The sequence below is a fragment of the Pongo pygmaeus genome, chromosome X (assembly GCF_028885625.2).
Source record: "Pongo pygmaeus isolate AG05252 chromosome X, NHGRI_mPonPyg2-v2.0_pri, whole genome shotgun sequence".
In the NCBI taxonomy this organism is placed as follows: domain Eukaryota; kingdom Metazoa; phylum Chordata; class Mammalia; order Primates; family Hominidae; genus Pongo; species Pongo pygmaeus.
In genome coordinates, this window is record NC_072396.2 from 25,405,163 (window position 1) to 25,432,500 (window position 27,338).

A 27,338-nucleotide genomic window follows, 5' to 3' on the forward strand; every position below is an offset into this window, starting at 1 on the left:
GAGCTTTCAGACAGGACTTACATACTTCTAAAATATTTCATAAACTGCTCAGGTAGCCAGAGTATTCTTGTATCACTGTGCAATAGCGTTAAAAATCATCCTGGGATAAGAAATATGAAGCATAACATTACTTCCCAAAGTCATGTACTTTGAGAAGCCTTAAGAAGAGGCAAGAGAGTAACAATATCTATGAATTCTCTGAAAACTCTTGTTTCCAGTAGGAAGCCTGGTTACCCACCAAAAAGTAGGTGATGAGAATTTTTTTTAACTTCAAGCATAATCTTTCTAAAAATGTAATTTTACTTGAGATTTGCCTCTCATTAACCAACAAACCATATATTTTGGTCACATATTTAATTAATGCAATCATCGAGTTGTTTGCTGTGAAGGGACGTAGAGAAGATACACTGTTTTCCATTTTTCCAAGTAATACGGGTCACATCATAACCTGTAAGTAATCCATCACTAGGCAATGGCTCCACAGCATTCGGATAAAAATGTTTTAAACATTCCTGAAAGAAGAAAAGCCCACAAATACTGCACTGTATATTGCTGGGAGAGAAGATATGAGTGCTTGTATGTGGGAATTATTCTTTGTCTTTTTAAGGCAGGTTTCACTCGTCACCCAGGCTGGAGTGCAATGGTGTGAACACGGCTCACTGCAGCCTTGACCCCCTGGTCAAGCGAACCTCCCAACTCTGCCTCAAGTAGCTGGGACTACAGGTGTGCGCCACCATGCTCAGCTAATTTTTAAATTTTTTGTAGAGACAGGGTCTCACCATGTTGCCCAGGCTGGTGTCAAAACTCTGAGCTCAAGTGATCCTCCCGCCTTGGCCTCCCAAAGTGCTGGGATTACAGGCATGAGCCACTCTGCCTGGCCAGGATTTACTCTTGATCACACAAGTCTTTTATGGCAGTTTGGGACACTGGTCTTACATGTTGCTCACAGTGTCATCCCATGAAAGAGGCAGGGTAGGTACACTTGCAGTATCCATGGGAACACACCCAAAGGCTCATAGGGTGAACAGCTTGCCCAAGGCACATGGCTCCTGAAGCAGTGAGGTGAGAAGAGATCTTTGAGTTGGCTCCTGCCCTTCCATTTTGCCACAGGGCTTCTTTATCTACCTCCTGCAAGGATGGCACAGTGAAGGAAGGCTCGGAAGGATTTTTGGACTCTCACAGGCAGCCTAGCCTGAGGGAGGCTGGAGTGTTCAGCCATCTGAATTAATCTCGATATCAGAGAGTTTAGTTCCCTCAGTGTAAAATTAAAAGAATATTTCTTCATCTGCTGCAATGCATCAGACACTATCCTAGACTATAGAGGCTCAAAGTTGAATGATAGCATCTCAGAGCTCTTGGGGGCTGAGGTGGTGGCCTTCTGTCTCCCTTTCTTCTACCTCTTTCCTTCTTTCCTCCATCCACAAACTTTTTGTCCTCTTATATATTAGCACATTTGGACCTCTTCCTGCACTTGAAGTCATGCCTACCTTCATGCGCTCCAGGTTTCCCAGATAAAAAGAGCCATTCCCCAAGCGATGCTGTTGAAACTGTGTTTTAATATAGACCCAGCATGTTGCTTGCCCTTAGCATTCATTTTAATTATTTGAAGAAAGTGATTCATACAAATATGTGCAAAGTACAGCCCTTTTGAAGGTTTTTCACTTTAACAGTCACTTTGTATATTATTTTGATAGTGATGTTCCTGGTATGGGCAGCGAGGATGTAAGCTGGGCCAGAAGAAGGATGAATCCTCTCTGCTTAGGGAATCAGTTTACTGAACATGTGAATAGCTATATCCCCACTCCAGATAACTGTACCCACATAGTTTTATGATCTTCAATGTTTTAGTGACATTGTAAGTGTAGCAATAGAGAGTCTTCATCATTTCATACTGGTATGTAAAATGCCCCAGGTATGTGACCACTTGAAGCACTGGGCTTTTGTATGCTCAGTAACCTTGTGTACAGTTTGTGACCAGTTAGCGCAATATCTTAGTCCTTCACTCATCACCAAGGAATTTAAAAAATTCATCCTGTTATGAGTGGCTTTCTTTCCTCGACAGTAGTTTGAAGTCCAGCATGTAAAAATGTAAATCTCTCTGCTGGCTTCTAATGTGCAAGGCCTTCTGAGAGTGTTCCCAGGGAAGAAGAGTTGATTAGGTAGAGACTTCTCTGTTCTTAGTAAATTAATGACCTACTCCAGGCCCATTTTCTTCTTTCCTGGAGGAACACTCAGTGACAGTGCTTATGCAGCAAAGTCAAATTCTTTAGTTTTATTATGTAAAACATCAAACGAGGAGCAAAAGAATCTTTTCCTAACAGCATCTCCTAAGCCCTAGAATGGAATCAGAAGTAAGGCAATGGACTAGCAAATGGACAGGCATTCCTAAAATCATCTTAGTGTCGATGGGAGGCATGTTAGGCTTGCCACAGATGAGTGAGACATGAAAGTAGATTCAGGGGCTTGTTAGAAGATTCAGAGCTGGGTCAAGAGAGCTCTGGAGATGAATCTAAAGAATTTTTCTTTGAACCTGTTTCAATAACACATGAAAACATCTCCTAAGATGGCAGATCTTTTCCTTACGGTTCTTGCAATTTAGAAATTGTAGGCCCTGGGAATGTGTATTAAAATCCTTAGCAACCAAAGTATTCAGAGGGGAATAAGGTATTTTGGGCTTTGAGAGGGGTAGCATAATGGGCAAATGTCAGGATTAACAACTAATGGTTGATACATATATGTATTTTAAGCCTTTTATCTGTCATTGTAGCACTCTGCCTCAACCTGCCTTCTATATGTTTCACAACTTGATAGAATATGCCATTTAGTCTCATGATTTATACTTATTAAACCTTATTTGTATAAATACATGCCCATTTATCACTGTCACACCATTGAGGACCTGCTGAAACACAGACTGCTGGGTGCCACCCTTAGAGTGTCTGATTCTTGGCCTGGGGTAAAGACCAGAGAATGTGCATCTCTAACAAGTTCCCAAATGATGCTGATGTTGCTGATCTCAGGCCCACATTTTGAGAGCCACTGCTGTAGACATTCACCGACATATATTACTCAGCCGGGATCACTTGAATGAAAACAGTAGTAACACTAAATCCTAACTTAATGGTGGAGTAATGAGATTTAGTTAAGAGGAAATACTTTCAGTGCTAGGAATGTGTATATTTTGCTAACCTTAGTTATGGATAAATCATGAAGGCTTTTAGGGAACCTCATTTTTTTTTAATTATGTTGTAGAATTAGAGAATTCTCACACTTGAACAGACCTTACAATCATCTATCCTGATGCAACACCCATCTTTATGAAAGAAGAGACTGAGGCCCTTAAAATTCAGCTCTGCCCCATTTCAAGTTGTGGTTTTTAGAGGCAGAGCCAGGAGAAATGATTGAATACTATAGTTTAATTTAAATAAGACTTATGTTAGGGAAGGGATCTTTTAAGAGGACTAATTCCCCAAATATAAAAGGAGCTATTTTAATATTTAGTCAACCATTTAATGTCCTTTAGCTAAAGTTTCAGTCCCAAAGTTGATTTTAGGCACCCTGAGACAAAGGTCTCTACAGAATCTGTAATGATTTTAATAAAGTTACTTTTTTTCAGTTGCAGAGATTCCTGGGTGGCTTAGTTTTTAGGTCCATGGCCTTAGATCCTTGGGAAATCTGCTAGAGGCAGCCCGGTGGAAATGTTGATAAGTATCACATTTTGAAAATATTAACCGTTGTAATTAGACCAAAAAAAGGAATATATAAAAATTGGAAGAAGGGGGAAATTATTATTTACAGATCATTCTAACATGGAAAATCCAATGAAATCAACCAAGAAACTATCACAGACAAAAAGAATTTTAATAAGGTTACTAGTTATAAAATTAATGCTAAAAATCAGTAGCTTTTGGCTGTATACACACAACCAGTTAGAAAACATAATGAAAGAACTCTCATTTATAAATGAGATTATAAATCTCATTTATAATACAGGTTAAAAAGATGAAATACCTAGGAATAAACTTAACAAGAAATGTGCTAGATATATTTGAACTCTGAATGGCTTAAAAGAAGACTTGGGTAAATGGCAAAGCATATATTCTTGGCTAAGACCACTCAACATTTTAGGATTGTCAGTTCCCCTAAGTTTATCCATAAATTTAAAGCTTCGTCAATTTTTAAAAGAAAATCGCAGGAAAATTCTAACAAAGAAAATGACCCACCAGTCCTACCGGTTTTTACAATTGGGATATTTAAAATATTTTGGTGCAAAAATATTTGGTGATTTCAATGGAGCAACTGTAGAAAGCCCATAAATAGAGCCAAAGTTGCATTTTGTTTTTTAAAAGGGGGTAGTTCACATCAGTAGGAATAATCATCTGGAAAAAAATACAGTTGATTTCTTCCTTGTTCCTTACACTGAAACAACTTTCAGAAGGATCAAAAACTTAAACTTAGAAAATGGAGCTATAAAAGTAATATTGTTAATAATTGTGGAATTGAGAAGACTTTTTAAATAATTGAGTTTATTTTTTAGAGCAGTTTTAGGTTCACAGCACAATTTCAGAGTAAGGTACAGAGATTTCCCATATACTCCCTGCCCCACACACATATAGTCTCTCTCATTATCAACATCCCCTGCCATAGTATGTTTGTTACAACTGATGAACCTATATTGATACATCATCACCCAGAGTCCATAGTTTATGTTGAGGTTCATTCTTGGTGTTGTGCATTTTATAAGTTTGGACAAATGTTTCTAACATACCTCCACCATCACAGTGTCCTACAGAGTGCTTTCACTGCGCTAAAAATCCTCTGTGCTCCACTTATTTTGGAAGACTTTTAGGTAATACATAGCATAGGAAAGGGTATAGGGAATGGAGCACTCTCATACACTGTTGGTGGGCATGAAAAATGGGACACCTTTTGGACAACAATTTGGCAACATCATCAAGATTGTAAATGAACATACCATTCTACTTTGCAATTCTAATTTGGGTATCTCTCCTTACACATGTACAGTCCTTACAGATATTATCAAAGGTACTATACAAGGATATTGCTTGCAGCATTATAATAGTAATAGTAAGAGACTGAAGACAACCTATTGTTGATCAGAAGAGAATTCATTAGATTATTACTATCATATAATAGAATTTTGTGCAACCGTTAACAAGAACACTGCAGATCTATATGTACTGACAGGCCATAATTTCCTCCACTTCTCAGTGAAAAAAGCAGGATTTAGAACAGTGTATATGATAAACTTCCATTTGTATTTTTCAAAAAATTAGAGATATTCATAATATGATAATACATTTTAATTAACCTGTTTGGGTGTGGTGGCTCAAACCTGTAATCCCAGCACTTTATGAGGCTGAGGCAGGAGGATCGCCTGGGCAATATAGTGAAACCCTGTCTGTATTAATAATATTTAAAATTTTAAAAATTTTAAATTAACCCAATATATCCAAAATGGCATTTTATTCTGTAATGAGTGTTAAAAATACCACTAAACTATTTTATAGTCTCCTTTTTTGAACTAAGTCTTTGAAATTTGCTGTATATTTTACACTTGCAGCCCATCTCAATTTGGACTAGCCATATTTCAAGTGCTCAACAGCCACATACAGCGACTGGCTCATATATTAAGTAGCATGGATGTAGTGTGTAAAGAGCACTGGACTAGAAGTTCAGTCTATGTGCTGTGTGACAGTGTGCAAAAAATGTACTTTCTTCTGGGCCTCATTTTCCTCACATACAACGCAAAAGATTAGACAAGAGCTCTAAAGTCTCTTCCAATTTTAAAATTTAGGGTTTAAATATATCATTTCTTATTACTTGTCAAAGTCAAGGGTGTAATTGTGGTTGCTTTCCATAGACACTGTTTTCACCAGCACTCCTAAAATTCTGTGATTCTAAGTAAAGCACATATTTTAAGAACTATATTTTATTGCCAGAGTGAGGTTGTTTATTAGTTTGTTTAAAGGAAGAATGTTATTAAGCTATGTATATGATGTAAACCATTTAGTTCTTGTAATACAATTAAGTCAGATTTGAGGCTTTGATAATTCTAGTGCTGCATGGAAAACTTGGAAGAGCAAGAGTGAACCACCAAAATGATATCTAAAGAAAGAGTAAATGTAGAAAGAGAAAAAGATTTGAGAGATAATTTTTTAAGTACAATTCTGTTTATGAAGTTCATTGTTCAGAAAATAATCACCGGTAGTTCTTTTTGAACAAGAGAGAGAATGAGAATAATACAGAACAGTGGTTCTCAACCTTAGCTGCACATTAGAGTCACTTGGGGGAACTTTTTAACATCCCAAAGCTCATTTCGTATCCCAGGCTGATGTTCTCCAACTGAGGTCCCAAACCAGCAGCAGCAGTATCACCTGGGAACTTGTTAGAGATGCAAATTCTCAGGCCCCACCCAGGACCTACTGAATCAGACACTCTGGGCGTGGCGCTGTGTTGTAGCGCTGCCCTGGTGATTCCAGTGTGCCACCAGAGTTAAGAATTCTGGAGCAAGAAGTATTTGGAACAGGGTTAACAGATGGGTTTTATATTGAGTGCTAGCTTCCATCCTATAGTGGTCTTGAGGACAGAGTTGGAAACGGAACTGCAATATACCTGCTAAGTGTTTGCCATTCCTGATTTAGTGATTTGGGTAATTTATTAACATTATAGAAGATTGGATGTTGCAATCACTCGTAGATGAGCCTTTCTAAACAAATATATGTCAAGAAGCATCTCAGCCAGTTTGCAAATAAAAAAGGCAAAAAGGGGGGAAAAGCAGGAGAAAAGAAAAAAATCTCATTGGAACAGAAGCCACAAAAGAAGGGGGGAGGAATATACAAGGTAAAATGTTATAAGTGAAGAAATTCCAGGTAGATTATAAAATATTTATATGTAAGGGTTTCTTAAGTTCAAGTGTGATGGGGATTTTAGGCCCATTTCAAGATCTATCGTCAATTCTATCTGATCAAAAAGTACCAAAGGCTTGTTCAGCCCTTTAATTTGACATTAAGGGATATATTTTCTCTTAACATTTAGACTTTTGATAGGAATGCACTTAATACAGGTGTGGTAAATTTGGAGTGAACTAAGCCAGAAAATAAAATATATTTTCAAAGTGTAAAGAGGTTATCACTGACTGAGAAGGAGTTAATGTGTCATATATCCTTTTGATTTCTACTCTTTGAGAGAAATCACAGTATCTATAATTTCAGAGGCATATTCGGAAGAATGTTAAATTGTGATTTCTCTATGCTGAATCTTAGAGATCTGTCAGGGAGTCTTCAGCCCTGACAAAATAAAAATGGACCCATTATGGTATCAGGTCCATTTGATTTTTCAAAAGTTAAGGGAAATATGCAGATTGTTTCAGAGACTCTCTTTTTGCTCTTGCTTGTTATAAGACAGACGAAGGGAAGCAAACTGGGCTGTGTTTAGAATGCATCTGGAGCTGCTTCTCTCTCGAGATCTCGGCAATATAACTTCTGCAAGCCCTTTCTGTGTGTATTTTTCTTTTCTCATCCTGAAATATTCCATCTTGCATGAGAAAGTCAGCTTTGATAATTTCCAAAAGCTAAGTATTATGACAGAATTTGTGCCTCTTAGAAAAAAACTGCTCCTTTACTATAAAATAGAACCTACCTTTTATACCTGACTAAAAAATTCTGATAAAACTTTTCTAATCATATTTATTATTGAAAAGATTATATTATTTTTGAGGTTGGGTTTACTAAAATATGTTGATTTTTATATTAATTTCTGAATACTCAGTTTATATTTTTAGATTATTTTGTGACTTAGGATCTCTGAGTATAAAGTGGTTTTCAGCACATTGGTGATATTGTTGAACATCTTCCTCAAATAGCAAGCATATGCATTTCAACAGCTTTCGGGACAGTACTACTGTTAATAATTTCTTTAGAAGACAAATGTATGCTTTTTTATTGTTAGCATTATTTTCTCATCTTATGTTCTGGCATTTAAATTATGAAACTTCATCTCGGCATGTAGACTTACCTTGTGTTGCCAAGAGGAAAGAAGTGGCTTTTCTGCAAAGCCAAATAGTTTTTACTTTATTGTCTGCTACGAAACAGCTGCTGATTCCAGGAAAATGCCGTCTCATCATTGGGCCTGGGGTGTCCAAAAGAGGCAGGAAAAAAAAATGACTGTAGCTCCCTGTCTGCCCTGGCACTCTCCTCCTTTCTCTCATTTTCATTGCCATGAAGAGCAGGAGAACAATATTCTGCAATTAAGGATTCCATTAAGTTGAAGAAAAGAGCAAATGGGGGATGTTTGTTCTCTAAGCTGAAAAAATTTGTCTGGGGTGGGGGGTGGATAGTGGTAGTGGTATGGAGAGAGGTGGGTGGAGAGACGAAGTCAGGGCTGTTTGTTGAATATACTGTTAAGGACTGTTACCATCCTAATTAATCAAGTTAGAAATTACAGCTGTAGTCGGTTTCCCCCCAATTCTTGTTATCAATTTTCTTCTCTTTTGAGACAAAGCAAATATAAATTTTGTGTTCATTTGTCATTCGTTCTTTGACTTCAGCATCTCTGAAAATAACAATGTAGCACAAAAGCCCAGTATTTACCTAGTTGTAATGTGGGTTGCCATGGTGTTTTGCAAATTATTGCAATTATGTTCACCATGCGAGTCGCCCTTGGTAACTGGCGAAAAAACTGATAATCCTGTTTTGAACAAAAGGTCAAATTGCTGAATAGAAAGTCTTGATTAACTAAAAGATGTACAAAGTGGAATTATTTCCTACCATTCAGAAATAGTTCTTGATCGGGTTTGGGGGAGGGGGTGAGTAAGTACATCTGATTACTGAAGTACAAAGCATTGAAAGGATGTTGTCTTGAGCCTTTCATGTAGTCTTAATGGTGGCTTTTTTGTCAAATTTACCCATTTGCGGCATTGAAAGAGGCAGCTGCATTTAAGCTGGAGAGACGGTGCTTTTTCAAGAGTTCAGTGCATGGAAAGTTCTCAGCAGTATCTGCAGTTTACTAGTAGCCCCTGGTCTATTAAAACTGATGTGCCGCATTTGAGCCCATTGCTCTCAGTACTTGTGAACCCCTCTGGCTGATGATCTAATAAAGTGCTCTTACTGGACAATCTCTGATCAGCTACTTAAAAAGGAGGCTGGAGGAGGGGGCCTGAGGGAGAAGCCTCACAGGCAGTGAGTCTTGGAGCAGGCCAGAAGAGTAAAGACAAGAGTGGCTAAACTGAAAGGTTTGTCACCATGATTTGTGCTAAGGCATTTGCCATAGGGTTTTGGTTTTTGTGCCCCAGATCTCCCAAACTGTGATCATGCTTTTTTTCTGAAGAGAAATTTTAGTTTTAAGTTACATAGGAGATTAAAAGTGTCCCTCTGAAATGTTAAAATCTACCTTGCAATTGTTTCTTAAATTATGGGCATTCAGAAAATATATAATCCTACATTCATGTAAAACCAAAAGTTTCCCATGTTGCAGCCAAAGGTTAGGTGGATTTCATCTCTTCTGAATCTGGCGGAACATCTGCAGGGAGTGAATTTTGGAGGGAGGGAGTTTTTTTTTTTTAGTGACCACCTGAAAAATCAATTCTTAAAACTTTTGAGAGTGTGTGAAAGTGGCATGAAAGCAAAGCAAACCTTAACAAGTTTGTGGGTTTACATTCTACATCACCTAGCAACCTCCTGACTCAGCCAGATCTCTTGTCTACCCTTAGTTCTGTTTACAGACTATTCAAACGGCCCTTCGAAACCATGAAAGATATTCAGTTTCATTAGTACCATTCTCAAGGAGAAAATAATTAAAGTTAAATGAACAAACATTGCCTGGTGATAGTTTGAACTCCATTCTGATTTTAAGATGTCCTTTGAGGCAGTAGTAGCTATAGTTCAGTTTTAACATTTGTCGTTCACTACCCAAAGGCATATCACTTGAAACCATACCAATAAATACTAGTCTCTGAGCAAACAAACAATAAAAATTACTTTTAGCTAGACTTGAGCAAAGAAAAACTCTGGGGTAAGAAGGTTTTAAGCATGCATGCCATTCCAATTGAATTTTGTTTTATTTGATTCTTACCCCAGGACATCTGAGTTGATCTGTGTGCACACTGAATAAAGGCAGGGGAGAGGGCGTGGGGAACAAGGCACCTCTCTTTAAAACTGATTTATTACCTACCTTCAGAGATCCACCATCATAAAGAAAGGTATTCAAATCATATTCCATAAAAGACTGGGTGCATTTTAGTGAATGGCTTAATTTAACAAATGATACTAATACTACTAATACATACCCTTTCACTTTCTCATTGAGAATTGCTTATGTGATTAAATTGACCTATTTTTGAAATTTTAGATTTAGTAAAAAAAAAAAAAAAAAAAAATTTTTTTTAACAACAGACTATATTTTTTCATGTGCCCTTTCTTTCCCCATAAGCACATTCCCTGAAAATTTATCTTGGCAGCAAGCATACACATGGTATAGCTCAGAATATTTTTCAGCTGTGTTAGTGATTTAATTATATTGCAAGCTCTTGGCAAAACTGTCTCTTCTCTCGTTAATAAACTTTCTGATTATAAGCACAATATACACTTATTGTAGAAAATTTTGAAAATACAGAAATAGAAGAAGAAACCGCAGAGATTACTAGTGATAGCATTGTAGAGTAGTTCCTTCCAGTCTTTTTTCTGTGCATATAGTGATGAAACCAAACCTTGAGTTCACTTTTGAAGTTTATTCATTATTGTGTGTACATAGCTAAGATGGTGGTTTTTTTCAGAAGTGAAGACTTGAGAGGCAGGAATGGCGATGGAAGTAATGAACAATTTTTCTTAGAGGTTTCATCACTAAAATATTAATATAAGCACCAGAGTAACCATTTTACCATCTCATTCCGTTTGATTCTTTCCTCCTTTCCCTTGTTGAAATGACTATGTGCCTTACCTGACACATCCGTTTATTATCCTTCATGTTAGAAAGTCAGACATTCATTACAGTTGGAATATTACATCCCCAAGTCACTTGTAGCTTCATATAGGGGGGAAAAGTATCTTGTGAAAAGATTTGTAATATAATAGAGATTAATGGAATGTGGAAAGGAAAATGCTTTCAGTTTCTCATATAAAATGAAAGCAGGGTGGCTAGAAAATCTTGTATTCTTGTTATTTGTATTTTGTTAGATCTCTAACATCCACAGTACATGGCTGGGTTGCATGAGCTCTTTGTGTTTTGTTGACAGTTGACAGACAAAGCAAAATTATTCCTGAAGCAAGGTACTGTGTACTTAGTTGTGACCTATTATAGCCTAAGAATGTAGCTTGCTTTTGAGTTGGATGAATAGGGAGAGTATTTTACAGAATAGACTTGAATATACTAAGAGAGGTTTTTAGTTGCCCATACAGAAAGATACATGTCCTCCATTGAACTTTTTTCCCCAAAATGTAATTTTCCATATAAAGTCTTTTAAGTATATTTTCCCTGGTTGCTTGCATGGAGACAATTTTAACTGTTCTGGTATTGTCCTCTAGGGGTAAAATACAAGTGCTGGTAATTGTTGGCTTTCTGTGCTCACAGTATAACGAGAGAAGATGGCTTGCATGGGGGCTCTTTAATGTACCTCAGGTACATCTTCTGATGCTCAAGCTCTGATTGCAAATTAAAATAGCAAGGCTCTGTATTGGATTTGATGTGAGGCAAAGCAGACCAAGTTGCTAATTTATCATGTAATATACAATTGCTGAGGTTGGAATTTGTCCACTTGTAGTGCTATTCTGTGTGTTTAAATGAGGACCACTGTTTGCATCCAACCTATCATAACAGTTTGGGAGTGCTCCATTATCCTTTCAGCAAACTGATGGCAGAGTCTGGTCCTTGTACAAATGATAAGATCAATAAGTTTCAAATAACTTGGATGAAATGACATATGACTGTTCATTTAAAGAGATGTCTTACTTAAAAAATCAATTTTAATAATATTTAAAATTCTTATATTGACCGATGAGGCACTTTCTTCTTCTGTTTTGATAATTTTGTTCAAAATATTCTTGTATTAACTTCAGTGAATAGTTAGTTTATGTATTTATTTTTCCTGATTTACTCTTTCATCTCCTACCCTAGCACCTTTCTGGGACTTAATAATCACTCTTTGACATGCCAGCATGCTGCAGTGTAGAAGATTTAACTTTAAAAGCAAAATTATATTCCTGTTAAAACTTCCCCTGGAGATCTTAGGGAAATTTTCTCCCAGTTTTGGGTACAAATGTGGGTCAGAAAGCAATTTGTTTTTTGATATTTCTGGAAATTCCAAATCACAACATGTCATTCTTCAAAAGCAGCTGTGGGCCCATACTGTGCACTATCTATAAGGAGACCCATTTTTTGCCACTGGGGATAATTCTGTGGCAGAAAAATGTGCCTGCAAGGGAACCCCGGAACATTTATAAGTGGTTTAGGGTGAAAAGAGTCTGATGTTCTCAGAGTACATCTAGTTTTGGTATAGGGGTGGTTAATGGCCATTATTGAAAACTAGTAATAATCTGATGAACTCAAAGCATGCATGCTGGCAGACCCCGTCCTGTGACCCTGTCACTGCACTCCTGGTGAGCCATTACAATTTAAACTAAATCGTACGTCACTGCAGAACCATGCTGTCTCTTGAAAATCTGTAAATCTGGAAATAAAGCAAAGACAGCCTCCTCTTCCCCCGCTGCCTGTTTTGCCGTCTATATCTTCACTATATTTTAGTTTGATCAGGAAAAAAAATATGAAAATTTCACTTATGTTGACTACATAGTTGTAATATTTTGCAATCAAATTGAGAAGCAGCACCACCTAATCTTACTGTTTATCCATTATTTTAGTTCTCCGTTTTGTAATAACACCAGCTGGACTCTGACCAGGCTCTTTCCTGGTTAAAATGGTGCATTTTTAATAGTGTATTGTCAGCTATAGCTTAGCAGTAATGTTCCCCAATACCAGAGACAGGATAATAACAATATTTTACATTTACTCAACATTTTTGTGAGTTTTCTTATTTGATCCCCTGAACAACACTAATAGAGTAAATATTACCTCCTGTTTTATAGATGAGGAAACTGAGGGTCAGAAAGAGGTTCAGTGAGTTGCACAAAATTATCTCTTAGTAAATGGGAGGAAAGAAACCCTACTCATGCAGTTTTTCATGACCTCAATTCTGTATTCTTCATTGAGTGTGAACCTTTGTGGTAGAGACTGGGGAGGACAGTACCAGCTCCAAAACAAATTGTTCCCCAGGGGACCGACCATCCAGGTAGGTAGGCAAAACAAGATGGTAAAATAAGATGGGTAAGAGACAGTGCACCACAGTGTATGCTCAGCGTTAGGTGGAATAAAGAAGAAATCCCTGTGGATCGGGAAAATTTCACAAAAGACGAATGGAACTGATGATCAAGGAGTGGACCTTTTAGGCAGAGGTTCTCCAGCCTGTATAATGATAAGGAGGTGAAAACAGGCAAAATGTGGTGAGTACAGTGAGAAAACCAATCTGATTGGGCAATGAGTTTGTGTAAGAGAATGATGAGAAAGGGCAGGGGAGTGGGATGAGGTTGTAAGGATTTGAAAGCCAGGCCAATGAATTTGTTCTTAATTGTCTATGGAAGGTATGTGATTGGGAGATGGGAGTGGAGAGCCCTTTGCGTTGGATATAAGAGGGAACGGAGTCAGGGAAACCAGGGAGGAGGCTACTGAAATAGAACAGTCTGAGGTCTGGCTTTGATGAGGTTGGTGGTAATGGGACTATAAAGGAAAGACCAGTGGACAAACTTGGTGACCGATTGGAAATGAGAGGAGAAGGGCCCACTATATATTTGACTCAAGTATGCAAACTACTGTGCATTGTTATTTTCGTTATTGTTTTTTATAAACTTGCTCCTCTACATTTTTATTTGATTGCTTCTGTTCATTTATTCAGAAGACTTTTAAAAATATAACTTCAACTTTTATTTTAGATTTAGGGGGCACACATGCAGGTTTGTTACATGGGTATATTGCATGACACTGAGGTTTGGGGTACAAATAATCCTGTCACCTAGGTAGTGAGCATAGTATCCAAGAGGTAGTTTTTCAGCCCTTGCTTCCCTCCCCACTTTAGTAGTCCCAGAATCTGTTCCCATCTTTATGTTCATGTGTACCCAATGTTTAGCTCCCACTTATAAGTGAGAACATGTATTTGGTTTTCTGTTCCTGCATTAATTTGCTTAGCATGATGGCCTCCAGCTGCATCCGTGTTGCTGCAAAGAACATGATCTCATTCTTTTTTATGGCTGCATAGTATATATTTCATGGTGTGTGTGTGTGTGTGTGTGTGTGTGTGTGTGTGTGTGTGTGTGTATATATCTCACATTTTCTTTATCCAGTCCATTGTTGATGGGCACCTAGGTTGATTCCATGTCTTTTCTATCATGAATAGTGCTGCAGTGAACATATAAGTGCATGTGTCTTTTTTGTAGAACATTTTATCTTCCTTTGGGTATATACTCAGTAATGCAGTTCCTGGGTTGAATGGTAGCTCTTTTTTAAGTTCTTTGAGAAATCTCCAAACTGCTTACCACAGTGGCTGAACTGATTTACATTCCCACCAACAGTGTATAAGCGTTCCCATTTCTCTGCAGCCTTGCCAGCATCTGTTATTTTTTGTCTTTTTAATAATAGCCATTCTGACTAGTGTGAGATGGTATCCTATTGTGGTTTTGATTTGCATCTCTCTGATGATTAGTGATAAGCATTTTTTCGTATGCTTGTTGGCTGCTTATATGTCTTTTGAGAAGTATCTGTTCATGTCCTTTGCTCACTTTTTAATGGGGTTATTTGGTTTTCACATGTTAAGTTATTTAAGTTCCTTATAGATTCTGGATATTAGACCTTTGTCAGATGCATAGTTTGCAAATATTTTCTCCCATTCTGTGAGTTGTCTGTTTAATCTGTTGATAGTTTCTTCAAAAGGTATTTTTGAGGGCCTCCTATACTCTACAGTTTCAGATCTAGATGATTTCTGTGTGTATAGCCTTCTAAAAATACAAATGTACACAAATGAATAACAGTTTGTGTTTAAGGTGCAACTACTAGGAACGCCTCAATTACAAGTGGAAATTGATCCCTTTTTAACATGTGCAGAAGAAGCCATTTTGGTTGAGGCCTCAAAAATATAATTTAGTAATGAGAACCAATCACCATTTGACACAATTTCATACACAATGATTTTAAGGAATTAGTGATGCTGAGATTAAAGCAACAAGTGATAGAGCTTGGCATATTTTGGTAAAGGTTTGTTTTGCTATTGGACAGGCTGACTTCACCTCTTTTGAACTTTCTATTTATAAATGTGGCTAAGCCAGGCAACTAAAAATTTATTGACCTTATTGCTATTGGTTATGATAATTTGTGTGTGGCATTACATAATAAAATTACATATTTGGATAGCAGACATCCTTAAAGTGATTCTAGAGGTTTTTATTAAAATCCAAATCTTTTTATAGGTTGGGTAGTTCCAAGTAACTAGTAGTTCCAAGGAACTACACTTTTATTAAAAATGTCCTCTTCCGTTGACTTGTCAATGTAGCCTTGGGCTGTACAGGCTATATGTTATTTCTGAAAATGAGAATTGAAAGTAAGTTAAGTTTTGTCTTTGTGAGTGATAAATCAAAGTGAACTTATGCAATATTATTATTTTCATTTGCTTTGTTTTTGTCATTTTTAAGAGACAAAATTCAGTATGAGATCTTACAAGATTTGCATCATCATGGAATATTTTCAAATACCTGTTATATTTATTTATTTTTATTTAAAAAGTTTTTTTTGAGACAGGATCTCACTCTGTCACCCTAGCTGGAGTGCTGTGACATAATTACAGCTCACTGCAGCCTTGACTTCCTGGGCTCCAGCCATCTTCCCACCTCAGCCTCCCGAGTAGCTGTGACCGTAGGTGTGTGCCACCACTCCCAGCTAATTTTTGTGTTTTTGGTAGAGACAGGGTTTTGCCATGTTGCCGACGCTGGTCTTGAACTCCTGAGCTCAGGCAATCCACCTGCCTCGGCCTCCCAAAGTGCTGGGATTACAGGCATAAATCACCATGCCCAGCCTATATTTATTTTTTTAACAGCACAAATGTTCCTTGAAGGTTAGATTTAGCTAGCTGGTTGGCATTTGTTGGGGGAACAAAGGGTTAAATAAAATGTACTTTACAAAATTGAATTGAAGCAAAGCATATATTTAATATGATTAGGGCCTATTTCCTACATAGAAGAGTTTTGTTTAAAATACACCGTGACCAAAAGCTTAATTATCAAAATATAACAAGAAGCATAAAGAGTTACAGGCTTCTAATATTTTTTTCAGCCCCAGTTCCCTTCACACAGTTATCAGCATGTTTAATTTCCATGCATAATAGCACTAGTTATTGTTGTCATTTGTAAAGGGAGATTAACAGATAGTAAGTACAAACAAACCCAAATAAGCACTGAATAGAGAGGTGACAAAGGAAAAAAGACCTCTTTAATGTTAATTATAACTGGTAGGAAGTCTAGACAAATTATGTTATCTGTTTTCTATATGACTTGAAAGGACATTTAGTTAGTACCTCTGTCAGAGATAGAGTTAGGTGTTTGGTTTAAAAACAGGTGAGATGATAACTTAGCATGTCCGTGGTTGGCAGCTCCCCCAGTGAGTTGTGAAGTCATAGTAAATTGACAGAATCAAGTTTCAAAAACATCTGAAAAGAACTCTATGGTTTTTGAACATTATATTTTAAAAATTAAATAGTTTTAATATCCAGGTTATATTTTGGAACTGAATAACTTCTTGTCTCAAAACATATTAGTTGTTACCTGTCTGCTTATTTTTTTAGTTTTGTTTAGAATTGGATGAATTACAACTATAGTTGGCAATGTTAACTAACTACATATTCCAAAGCATATAAAGCCTCAGATATCAAATTTAAAGTAACAAACCCAATGAATGATAAAGGAGTGGTCCAGTCCTGTATGGTTTGTTTCCTTTATTAATATACCTAAATGGGTACTTCAAGAAACAACTAGTCTTACCTTTAGTGTTTATAGGCTACATTTAAAATTTAATACCTGTTCTTGCTGTCAGCTCCACTATTCCTCACTGTATCTCCCATGCCTAGAACAGACTAAACCGAAGTATCTTGTTTCTCTCTCTCTCTCTCTCTCTCTTTTTTTTTTTGAGACAGAATCTTGCTGTGTCACCCAGGCAGGAGTGCAGTGGTGCAATCTTGGCTCACTGCAACCTCTGTCTCCCGGGTTCAAGCAGTCAGCCTCCCGAGTAGCTGGAACTACAGGCGTGTGCCACCACACTCGGCTATTTTTTGTATTTTTAGCAGAGATGGGGTTTCACCGTGTTAGCCAGGATGGTCTTGATCTCCTGACCTCGTGATCTGCCCGCCTCGGCCTCCCAAAGTGCTGGGATTACAGGCATGAGCCACTGTGCCCGGCCAGTATCTTGTTTCTTTAATTCTAAGGAGCTGATTGTGAGCTGCACTCTTGACTTAACAGCTTTTTTGAAGGAAACTAAAGTACATTATTAAGCTGTACATGTCCATTATAAGTGCATCTGAGTTTCAGAAATATTAAAATGTGAATATAAATGTCTCTGTAAATCAAGAAGATGTTGTAATACACCCTCAAAATTAAAACAAACAGCTGCCTTTGACTCCAAAACACTGATTGGTTCATGATCTTTTGCTGTGGTAGTAGTAGTTTATCTCAGACACTAATCTATCCCTTCTCTGTATTGTTAGCATTTGTAGTTGGTACCACACAACTTGGTTCTTAAAGCCAAGCCATACTGAATTGCTTTTTTAGTCTTTATGTATATGGACCTTGCTTTCCTGTTCAGATTGTAATTTCCTGAAACTGTACCTGGGGCCCTTTTGCCTATTCTTCACAATATTTAATGTAATTCTGGGCATATATTACAAGTTTCATTAAGGACTCATTGAGACCTTCCCTCTACCTGAAAAGCTCATATTAAATTTTAAAATAGTTTAGCCTTGAATGAAGGTAGGAATAATGCTTACTGTGGGTGTATTGACTAGATGAATTTTACATTCTTTAAAGGTAGCATAATTTTTTTATTCATAAAGATCTATAATACACTCTCCCTTTTTGTGATAGTCTTAAATGGAGCTAGAAGAACTGATTCTTGGTGCCTTCCCCTGAGTTTTGTTATAGCTACTTCCAGAAAAGCCTGTTCCGAGGAATGAGGTCAAACGGCACAGCAGCAAGTGAGGGCATCCCTCAGCTTTGGATTAACACCACATGGAAACATTACTAAGTGGCAGACTAAAGTACCTGACATAATGAACCAACACTCATGTATATACTGCTCTTATCTAAGGGGAAAAGACCAACAAGTTGTTCAGTCTAGAAACAGGATATGGGGTTATGCATGTTATTGATTCCTTTATTAATGATAACTCAGCATAGCTCTTTCTGGCCTTCATTCTTTGACATACATTGTTATTTCTGTGTAAATTGTCTTTTCTGCCTTCTCTACTTACCAAACTTTCACTCATTTTTCAAGACCGGTTCAGAAGTTGCCATGTCTCAAAATGCTCCAAGGTCTACAGATAGTCAGGTCCCTACTGGGGGCTCCACAGGTGAGAACATCATGAGACAGGGGAGCAGCAGCATACCGTGTTCACCTTTATACCCCAGCATCTCACCCTAACATTTGCCTTATGCTTACACCTCTGTGGCAATACATGTAGCACGAAAGCCCACAGACCTTGGTGCCTTAGTATGAACAGCTGAACTTTGACCCCATTTGTGATGTCTTGTCTCCTTTGTTTAACAGATAACGTTTTATAACAAACATAATGCTGATTTAAGGTCTTAGGTATATTCTTATCACATCACTATGAGAAAATTCAAACAAGATCAGCAAGGGAGAGTAACTGAAGACGGAAGGTGAGAAGAGGGTTCTAAAAGGCAGAGAAGTGAGCAATAGCTGTAGTATTTCAAACCTCTGGAAAATAGTGGTCAGTTGAAGTTGTCCTTGAAAACATTGAAGCTAGTTTTATGTCTCTAGAAAGCACATATAAGAGAATCTATTTTTGTTTACATGAAATAATTGATTATATTTATTAAGTGTTTCTTTTATGCCAAATATAATCCTAGACACTCTAAGTGTGTTCCATCATTGCAACAACCGTATACGGTAAGTACTGTGGTATCCATTTTACAGAGAAGGAAACAGCACAGCAATTAAGTAACTAGCCAATAGTCACTCAGCTGTTGGGAAGGTTATACATGTATGTGGTGCTTTCTTTACTTTGGTAATGGTCTTTACTAATGAACTAAAACACATTGGTTTACATACATTCTGCCTGTAGTAGAAGTTTTTGTTGGGAAGTTTTGATGTATTTTAGTGAGGAAGGGTGTTTCTTTTAAGAAAAAGAAATAACATCTCATGTGATTTTCTTTTTTTTTTTTAACTTAATGGGTTTCCTAACTTCTAAGTTTGGGGCATAGATCTATCTAATTAACATGTCAGGAGAGAGAGATAACTAGACTTATGTCAGAATTTCTGAGAAAAGATTAAATAAAATGAGTCTATCTTGATAACCAAAAAAAGGTTTATTACTTGTATTTGTTGATGGTGATAAGTCTGAAGTTTTCCCTTCTCTCCAGGGCTGGTTGATATGTGAGGAGCCAACCTGTCGCAATCGAACTCGTCACCTTCCCCTTCAATTCTCCCGAACTGGGCCTCTTTGCCCAGCCTGCATGAAAGCTACACTTCAACCAGAGGTAACAGTCTCATAATGCTAAAGAACCATGTAGAAGAGGGTAGAGGGCTGCTTGCTTTGAGAAGTAGATACTGAGTATTTGCCCTATGAAGATGCCCTACTACCATATGCATATACTAATCTTATTTTTAAAAAATACAGATTTCAGAAAGATACATGCTTTCTTTTTTTTCGCATGTCATGAGCAATACTATATTTATATTTAAAAGGGAAACTGACTAATTCTCATGAGTTATGGATTTCTTTGGTTGCCACTACATAATTACAAAAGAAGACATGGCCATTCCATTCTAGAAACTGCTATCATCTTTGGGCTTGATCAGAATCCCATTTGTAAGAGCCAGAAATCCTTCCAATTCTGTACCCTGAATGGTTTATTTTGTGGGGTTTTTGGTCCCCTCTGCTGGATTAATTGTTTATAAGTAGCTGCATAGATGAGTAGTTCTGAAGCCATTTTTCTTTGTTTTTTGTTTGCTTGTTTTTTTTTTTTTTTTGACGGAGTCTTGCTCTGTCGCCAGGCTGGAGTGCAGTAGCACAATCTCAGCTCACTGCAACCTCAGCCTCCCGAGTAGCTTGGGACTACAGGCGCATGCCACCGCACCCAGCTAATTTTTGTATTTTTAGTAGAGACGGGGTTTCACCATGTTGGCCAGGACTGTCTTGATCTCTTGACCTTGTGATCCGCCCACCTCGGTCTCCCAAAGTGCTGGGATTACAGGCATGAGTCACTGCACCCAGCCTGTTTTGTCTTTTTGAGATGGAGTCTAGCTCTGTCGCCCAGGCTGGAGTGCAGTGGCGGGATCTCGGCTCACTGCAACCTCTGCTTCCCATGTTCAAGCAATTTTCCTGCCTCAGCCTCCCGAGTAGCTGGGACTACAGGCGTATGCCACCACACCTGGCTAATTTTCGTATTTTTAGTAGAGACAGGGTTTTACCATGTTGGCCAGGCTCGTCTCGGAGTCCTGGCCTCAGGTGATCTGCCTGCTTCAGCCTCCCAAAGTGCTGGGATTACAGACATGAGCCACCGCACCCGGCCACTCAAGCCATTTTTCTACCTTAATATACACACCTGAGGTGTAAGACATACTGTCATTAATGACTCCCAACTAGAAAGCATGGCATCTGGAAACACTTCTCTGGTAATTAAGATGCCTTCCCTCTGTTGACCCCTTTGAGCGTCTTCCACCCAAACAGCATTTTCCAAACTGCAGTGAGAAGTTTTCAGGTCCTTTGAGCAAAGAGGGTTTTGTGATCAAGTATATCTAGCAGATGCTGGGCTAGCTAAAATTAAACAAGTTTATTACAGATCTTTTCAGAACCTATAATATGATAATGTGCAATCTGTCTCACTAGGACAGGTCCATAATGTGCCTCACTTTCCAAATTTGTCTAGCCTGAAGATTTGTAAGGTTTTTAGTGAGAAGAAGGTGAGACTTGGGAACCTGTTGTTTATTTACTTACTTTTTAAATGCAGAGGCAGGCCTGTAATCAAGTTTTGACTTCAAATTTTCCTGCTGAAAAGGGTTGATACACAGACTAGTTTTAGAAAAATATGTACACACATTTTTAGAAATGGAGTCTTGCTATGTTGTCCAAGCTGGAATGCAATGGCTATTCACAGGCGCAATCATGGCTCACTACAGCCTTGAATTTGTAGGCTCAAGTAACCCTCCTGCTTCAGCCTCCTGAGTAGCTGGGACTACAGGCATGTGCCCAGCTGAAAATATTTTATTTTAAAATAATAATGACTTTTAATTTTAGGATAATATATCATTTCACAAAATTTGGCAACTAGTCAGGAACTGGAAATAGCTACCATCGTTGTGTATTCAGTTGTTCTTTTGCATATCCATATGTATTTTTTTACATGGTTGCCATCACAATGAAGATATGTACTTGTATCACATTATCTTTTGTCAAGCATTTTTTCTGTGTTGTACTTCATTTTCAGTACGAATATTTTTTTTTTTTTTTTTTTTTTTTGAGATGGAGTCTTACTCTGTTGCCCAGGCTGGAGTGCAATGGTGCGATCTTGGCTCACTGCAACCTCCGCCTCCCAGGTTCAAGCAATTCTCCTGCCTTCGCCTCCCGAGTAGCTGGGACTACAGGCACGTGCCACCATGCCTGGCTAGTTTTTGTATTTTTAGTAGAGATAGGGTTTCACCATGTTGGCCAGACTGGTCTTGAACTCCTGACCTTGTGATCCACCTGCCTCGGCCTCCCAAAGTGCTGGGATTACAGGCATGAGCCACCACACCCGGCCTCCAGTACCAAAAATTTTAAACACAAATTTAACTGTACCTCTCATTGGGCATTTTAGGCTACTTTTCAATATCTCTACTTGAAATTTTGTGATGAATATTTTTCTGCTTAAATGATTTTTTCTTTATTTGACATTTAGGATAAATTCTTATCAACAATACATACATATATTGCATAAATACAATATGGTCATGATTTATATTGCCAAATTGCTTTCCTAATGTGCTTTCCCAACTTATACTGTATACCAGTACTTTATGAACATACCAGTTTTACCATAGCCTTTCTAACATTTGGACACTATCATTTATTTTTTAAAACTAATTTGATCAGCATAAAAAGTTCCTTGCCCTTTTTTTGGTATACCTTTGATGATTAGCAACTTTTTTTTAAGTGTGGAATGTTAGAATTAGCTGTCATATTGAATTATTTTTACGTCAGTCTTGTCTCAAGACTTGCATCAGCAGGTGCAGAGAGAGAACAAAAGTGTATGTATTTAGTGTGACTCATCAATCCGGTTGTAGGCTTTAGGGGAATCACCTTGCTTCATGAACTGATGCTGCCTTTGAGACTTTTTAAATATCTAACTCATCAAGTTAAGTTCAATGAAAATCGAATTACTTCTTAGAAAATCAACCAGTTTTATGATTGCATTCTTGGTAAGAGAAGGTAAAAGGTTAGTGTATAATCTTAGATCGTTAAGCTATTAGACCGATACATTTCGAGGATGATGTTGATAGTGGTTTAATATATCAGGTTATCTTTTAACATTTATTAATCTTTTTAGATTTCAAAGTGACTTGTTTTTTTCTTCATATCCTTGTCCTTCTCAAAACTGCAGCGTTTTAGACATGTGTTTCTCAAGGTTATCAGCTACTCTTCCCAAGGAGAAGCTTTCATAGATTAGCTCCTCTGGTTCCAGTGCTGCTCAGGACATGACCCTGTGGAGTTACTCAGTTTCAGAGCAGGCTGGTTGGTGATACTTTCCTTAGCCATTCCTGACAGGGACCTTGACAGTGGGACTCAGAACACTCTTATGTACTCGATTTTGAGTTGCTAATAATGGGCGAGGAATTTCTTAATTCTATTTGTGAGGTTCCTGGGCTTTTCTAGTAGGAGGGAAAAATGCATTTTTCCAAAGATAGTTCTAGAGAAGTTCGAAAAACAGTTGTGCAATGGACAGAATTATTGTAATCATCAGAGGGTTTTTCCAAAGTCTCTATTCTGCAGGATTATACTCATCTGGTTCTTAAGTTCTCAGTTGCTCTGTCTCAATCATACCTTACTTTCATTTAATAATTATTAAACAACTACAACTACATCCTAGGCACTTTGCTAGGTGCTAGAAACATGTTAACGAACAGAACATTTATTTATAAAACTATTTTAACATTACACAGATTATATAAAATTCTATAAAGTTGATATCTGTGGGCAAAAATAGGCATTTATAAATGCCCGTTTGGACGGAACACTAGACATTCCTAGTGCTAGACTAGTGGGAGCTTTAAATATGTTGTTCAAGTTTGATGGTAAAGTACTAGCCTCTTACTGTGCCAGTCTTATCTGCACATAATAAACCTACTCTCATTTAGTCCTAGGTTGCAGTTGACTGGAGTACTTTCCAGAATTGACTTGGAGTAGGAAAGCTGGCTCTTCTGCTGGCTCACATTGCCAGAGTTAGAAGAAGAAAGCTGGGACAGTTTTTTTCTCAGGGTTTTACACGTGTATATTCTTTCTTCTCAGATATTTCATTCATATGTATATATATGTATATGTATATATGTATATGTATATCTCACAGTTAAGTTTTTTAGGCTCATGGAAATTCCCAGTATACAAGTTGCTGCTTAAGATGTATATTCCCTGAGTATTCTTTGCTATATAGGAGGTGCATTTAAATACAAGAGTGAAAATTTTGATGCATATTTAAGTCACTAAGTAAATAGAACCCTCTTTGACAGGATCATTCATGTCCCAAACCTCAGCGTCACACAATATACCCATGTAACAAACATGTACATGTACCCTCTGAATCCAAAATAAAAGTTGATGTTATTTTAAAAAGTAGAACTCTTTCATACTGGTGATAGAGATGAGACTTACCCAAGTTAGGCAATAAATATTTTAGTATCTCTTTATTTTAAGAATGTGGTTTTGACTTTTTAATATGGTGATATGTGTATGGATGTGTATGGAATCCCTCCACAGAGGATTCTGTATTAGTAATTCACCAAAAATAAAGCTTTCTGGTTTTGTTGTTGTTGTTATTATTAATCTTTCATTATCAGACTAGGATTTCAGACCAAGTTAAACTTTTTCTCATTAACATATTCATTCTTGATGTAGAGCTGAGAAAATGTCTGTATGTGACTCTCATGATCATGGTAGAAATAATCTGTCGAAATTGTATAGTCCCTGGGGCAGGAGCAGTATAGTGGAGCCCTTTATTCAGTTATTTCATCAACTAAATTTCTTGAAGGTCACTTATAAGGAAAGCAGTGGAATGACTTCTAGTGCTACTTTGAGAAACCCCCTAGTGTTTCTCACATTTTCCTCACTTGTAAAATTGCTAAAGTCTTTTATAACAGAACACATAACATGTGTACCATGTAGGACTTCTGTCCTTAAAGGGAGAGGAGAAATAATGAACTTATAATCATTATGTTACCATCTCAAAATGGCTATGGCTGAACAAATTGTTGATTTGATGAGTAGGTTAGGGACAGTGAGAATGTTGCCAAGCTACCTGGAGCAGTTTCTTTTTTCAGAAGAAAACATGAAAATAATTGTGGTCTCTTAAGGCAGTAAGCATGAATCCATGTAGGAAGAGAACCTTAGAACTATGACCTAAAGTCTTAAACCTAGTCATCGGTTATTCTCCAGTAGGGAATGGTGGTTTACCATGAAGGGTCTTTTGGAGCTCTCCTTTGTTATTTTGACATGCATATTTGATGCAAAGAGATTACTAAATTCTATGTACAGTGTCTCTTACTGTCACACGGGTGCTAGCAGCCTTTTTCAATTTACTTTTTTAAATTGAGGTATAATTCACATAACATAAAATTAAGTATTTTAAAGTGAACCATGCAGTGGCATTTAGTACATTCACAATGCTGTGTGGCTACCACCACTATCTAGTTCCAAAACATTTTCATCACCCCAAAGAAAATTCCATATCCATTAAGCAGTCAGTCCGCATTTCCCCCTCCTTCTAGCCCTATTTTCACTATGGATTGTACCTACTTTGAATATTTTCTTTAAATGAAATTATACGATATGTAACCTTTTGTGTCTGGCATCTTTCACCTCGCATAACATTTTTGAAGTTCATCTGTGTTGTAGCATGTATTAGTACTTCATTCTTTTTTATGGCCAAATAATATTCCATTGAATAGATATGCCACAATGTGTTTATTCATCCATTGATGGACATTTGGATTGCTTTGTCAGTATACTTTTAAAGTTTATTTTTAATTAAGTAGACAGGTCTTACATTTGACTTGAATTTTTTTTTTCTGTAGGTCACTCATTTGTCCTACCTCAGCTGAATGGTACCACACAAAGCTAGACTGATCCCTTTTTCTGTCTCTGCCTTCAGTAAGCACTTATTCAGCACCCGTTCAATGCCCATTTTATGAGAGCCTCTTAGACATATAAAAGTAGCTATCTTCCTGAGTGTTCCCTGCTAGACCCAATATTCCTGGGTCTTCATTTCTCTAGAGCTCTGCTTTCAGAATAATGATCTTAGTAAAGACTTTGTGTCTTGATAAATTGAGGAGCCTAAAACTGCATGCAGTATTTTAGGTGCTCTCACTAGCACTAGCACGGAGCAGAAGAAACCTGTCACTGCTACCTTTTTTAGGTAGTAAATTTCTGTTAAGTCTATTCGGAGTTGTGTTAACTTTCTTGGCATCCATATTTGCAGTGTTTTTCATTTTGAGCATTCTCTAAATTAAAATGCCTAGCAATTTTTTTGTACATGCAACTGCTAAGCCATGTCTTATCGTGGATTTTTTGGACCCAAATGGCTTATTTAGACCTAAGTGTAAGACTTCAGTAGGTAGTATATTAACAAAGTACTACAAACTAGATGACTTAAAGTAATAGAAATGTATTACAGCTCTGGAGGCTAGATGTCTGAAATCCAAGTGTTGGCGGGGCCATTTTCCCTCTGAAATTTACAAGGAATCCTTCCTTGCCTTTTCTAGCATCTGCTAATCCTTGGCTTGTAGATGCATCACTTCAATCTCCGCTTCTGTTGTCACATGGCAGTCTTCTTCCCTGTGTGTCTCTTTCTCTTTTTCTTATAAGGACACCAGTCTCATATTGGACTAAGGCCCAGCCTAATTCACTGTAACTTCGTCTTAATGTGATTTCCTATACCAATACTCTATTTTCTTTCTTTTCTTTTCTTTTTTTTTTGTGAGACAGAGTCTGACTCTATCACCTAGTCTAGAGTATAGTGGCACAGTCACAGCTCACTGAAGCCTCGACCTCCTGGGCTTAAGCGATCCTCCCAAGTATCTGGGATTACAGGCATGTGCCACTACACCTGGCTAATTTTTATATTTTTTGTAGAAACTGGGCTTTGCCATGTTGCCCAGGCGGGTCTTGAAATCCTGGGCTCAAGCAATCCGCCTGCCTTGACCTCCCAAAATGCTGAGATTACAAGCGTGAGCCACTGTGCCCAGCCCCGCCCCTATTTTCTAATAAGGCCGCATTCATAGGGACTCGGGGTTAGGACTTGAACGTATCTTTTTAGGAACACAGTTCAACCCATTACAGGTAGGAATTGCACTGAGCTAAAAGTAATGGAGACCAAAACTAACAGTAGCTTCAAAAGAACAGACATATAATTCTCTAAGAAGCATTCATTCCTTATCATGTGAAAGAAATCCAGGTTTGGGCTATGCAGGATTGCTCTTGTGGCTCCACAGTGTCACCAGGGCATAGAGTCTCTTCCTGCTCTTTTCCATCATTCTCAAAGTCATGATGTGTTTCCAGGAGAATGCACACGCTTCTTGAAGCCATCAAAGGGTACAAGATGGAGAAAAGGCTGAAGGATCCAAAGGATGTGCTTCCCAGCCTTGTCAGTTCTTTATGCAGCCTTTCTAGACATCCCATTCAATACTCTTGCTTGCATTTCGTGGGCTAGAAATTAGTCGTGGAAATAATTGCTCTTTTTGTTACTAAAGAAGGAAGAGTAGACTGGGTATTGGGGACCAACCAGCACTCTATGCAACAGAGACCTTCCAGT

General features: G+C 37.7%; 1 protein-coding gene across 4 annotated transcripts in view; it reads left to right on the plus strand.

Moving 5' to 3' along the window:
* The window catches only part of POLA1 (DNA polymerase alpha 1, catalytic subunit), a 304,219-nt gene that overhangs the window by 175,524 nt on the left and 101,357 nt on the right, over positions 1 to 27,338 (plus strand). For all 4 annotated transcript variants that reach the window (XM_054472674.2, XM_063659960.1, XM_063659961.1 and 1 more), the window contains one exon: positions 19,701 to 19,817. In XM_054472674.2, coding sequence (XP_054328649.1) covers positions 19,701 to 19,817 — 117 coding nt within the window. The remainder of the gene's footprint in view (positions 1 to 19,700; positions 19,818 to 27,338) is intronic.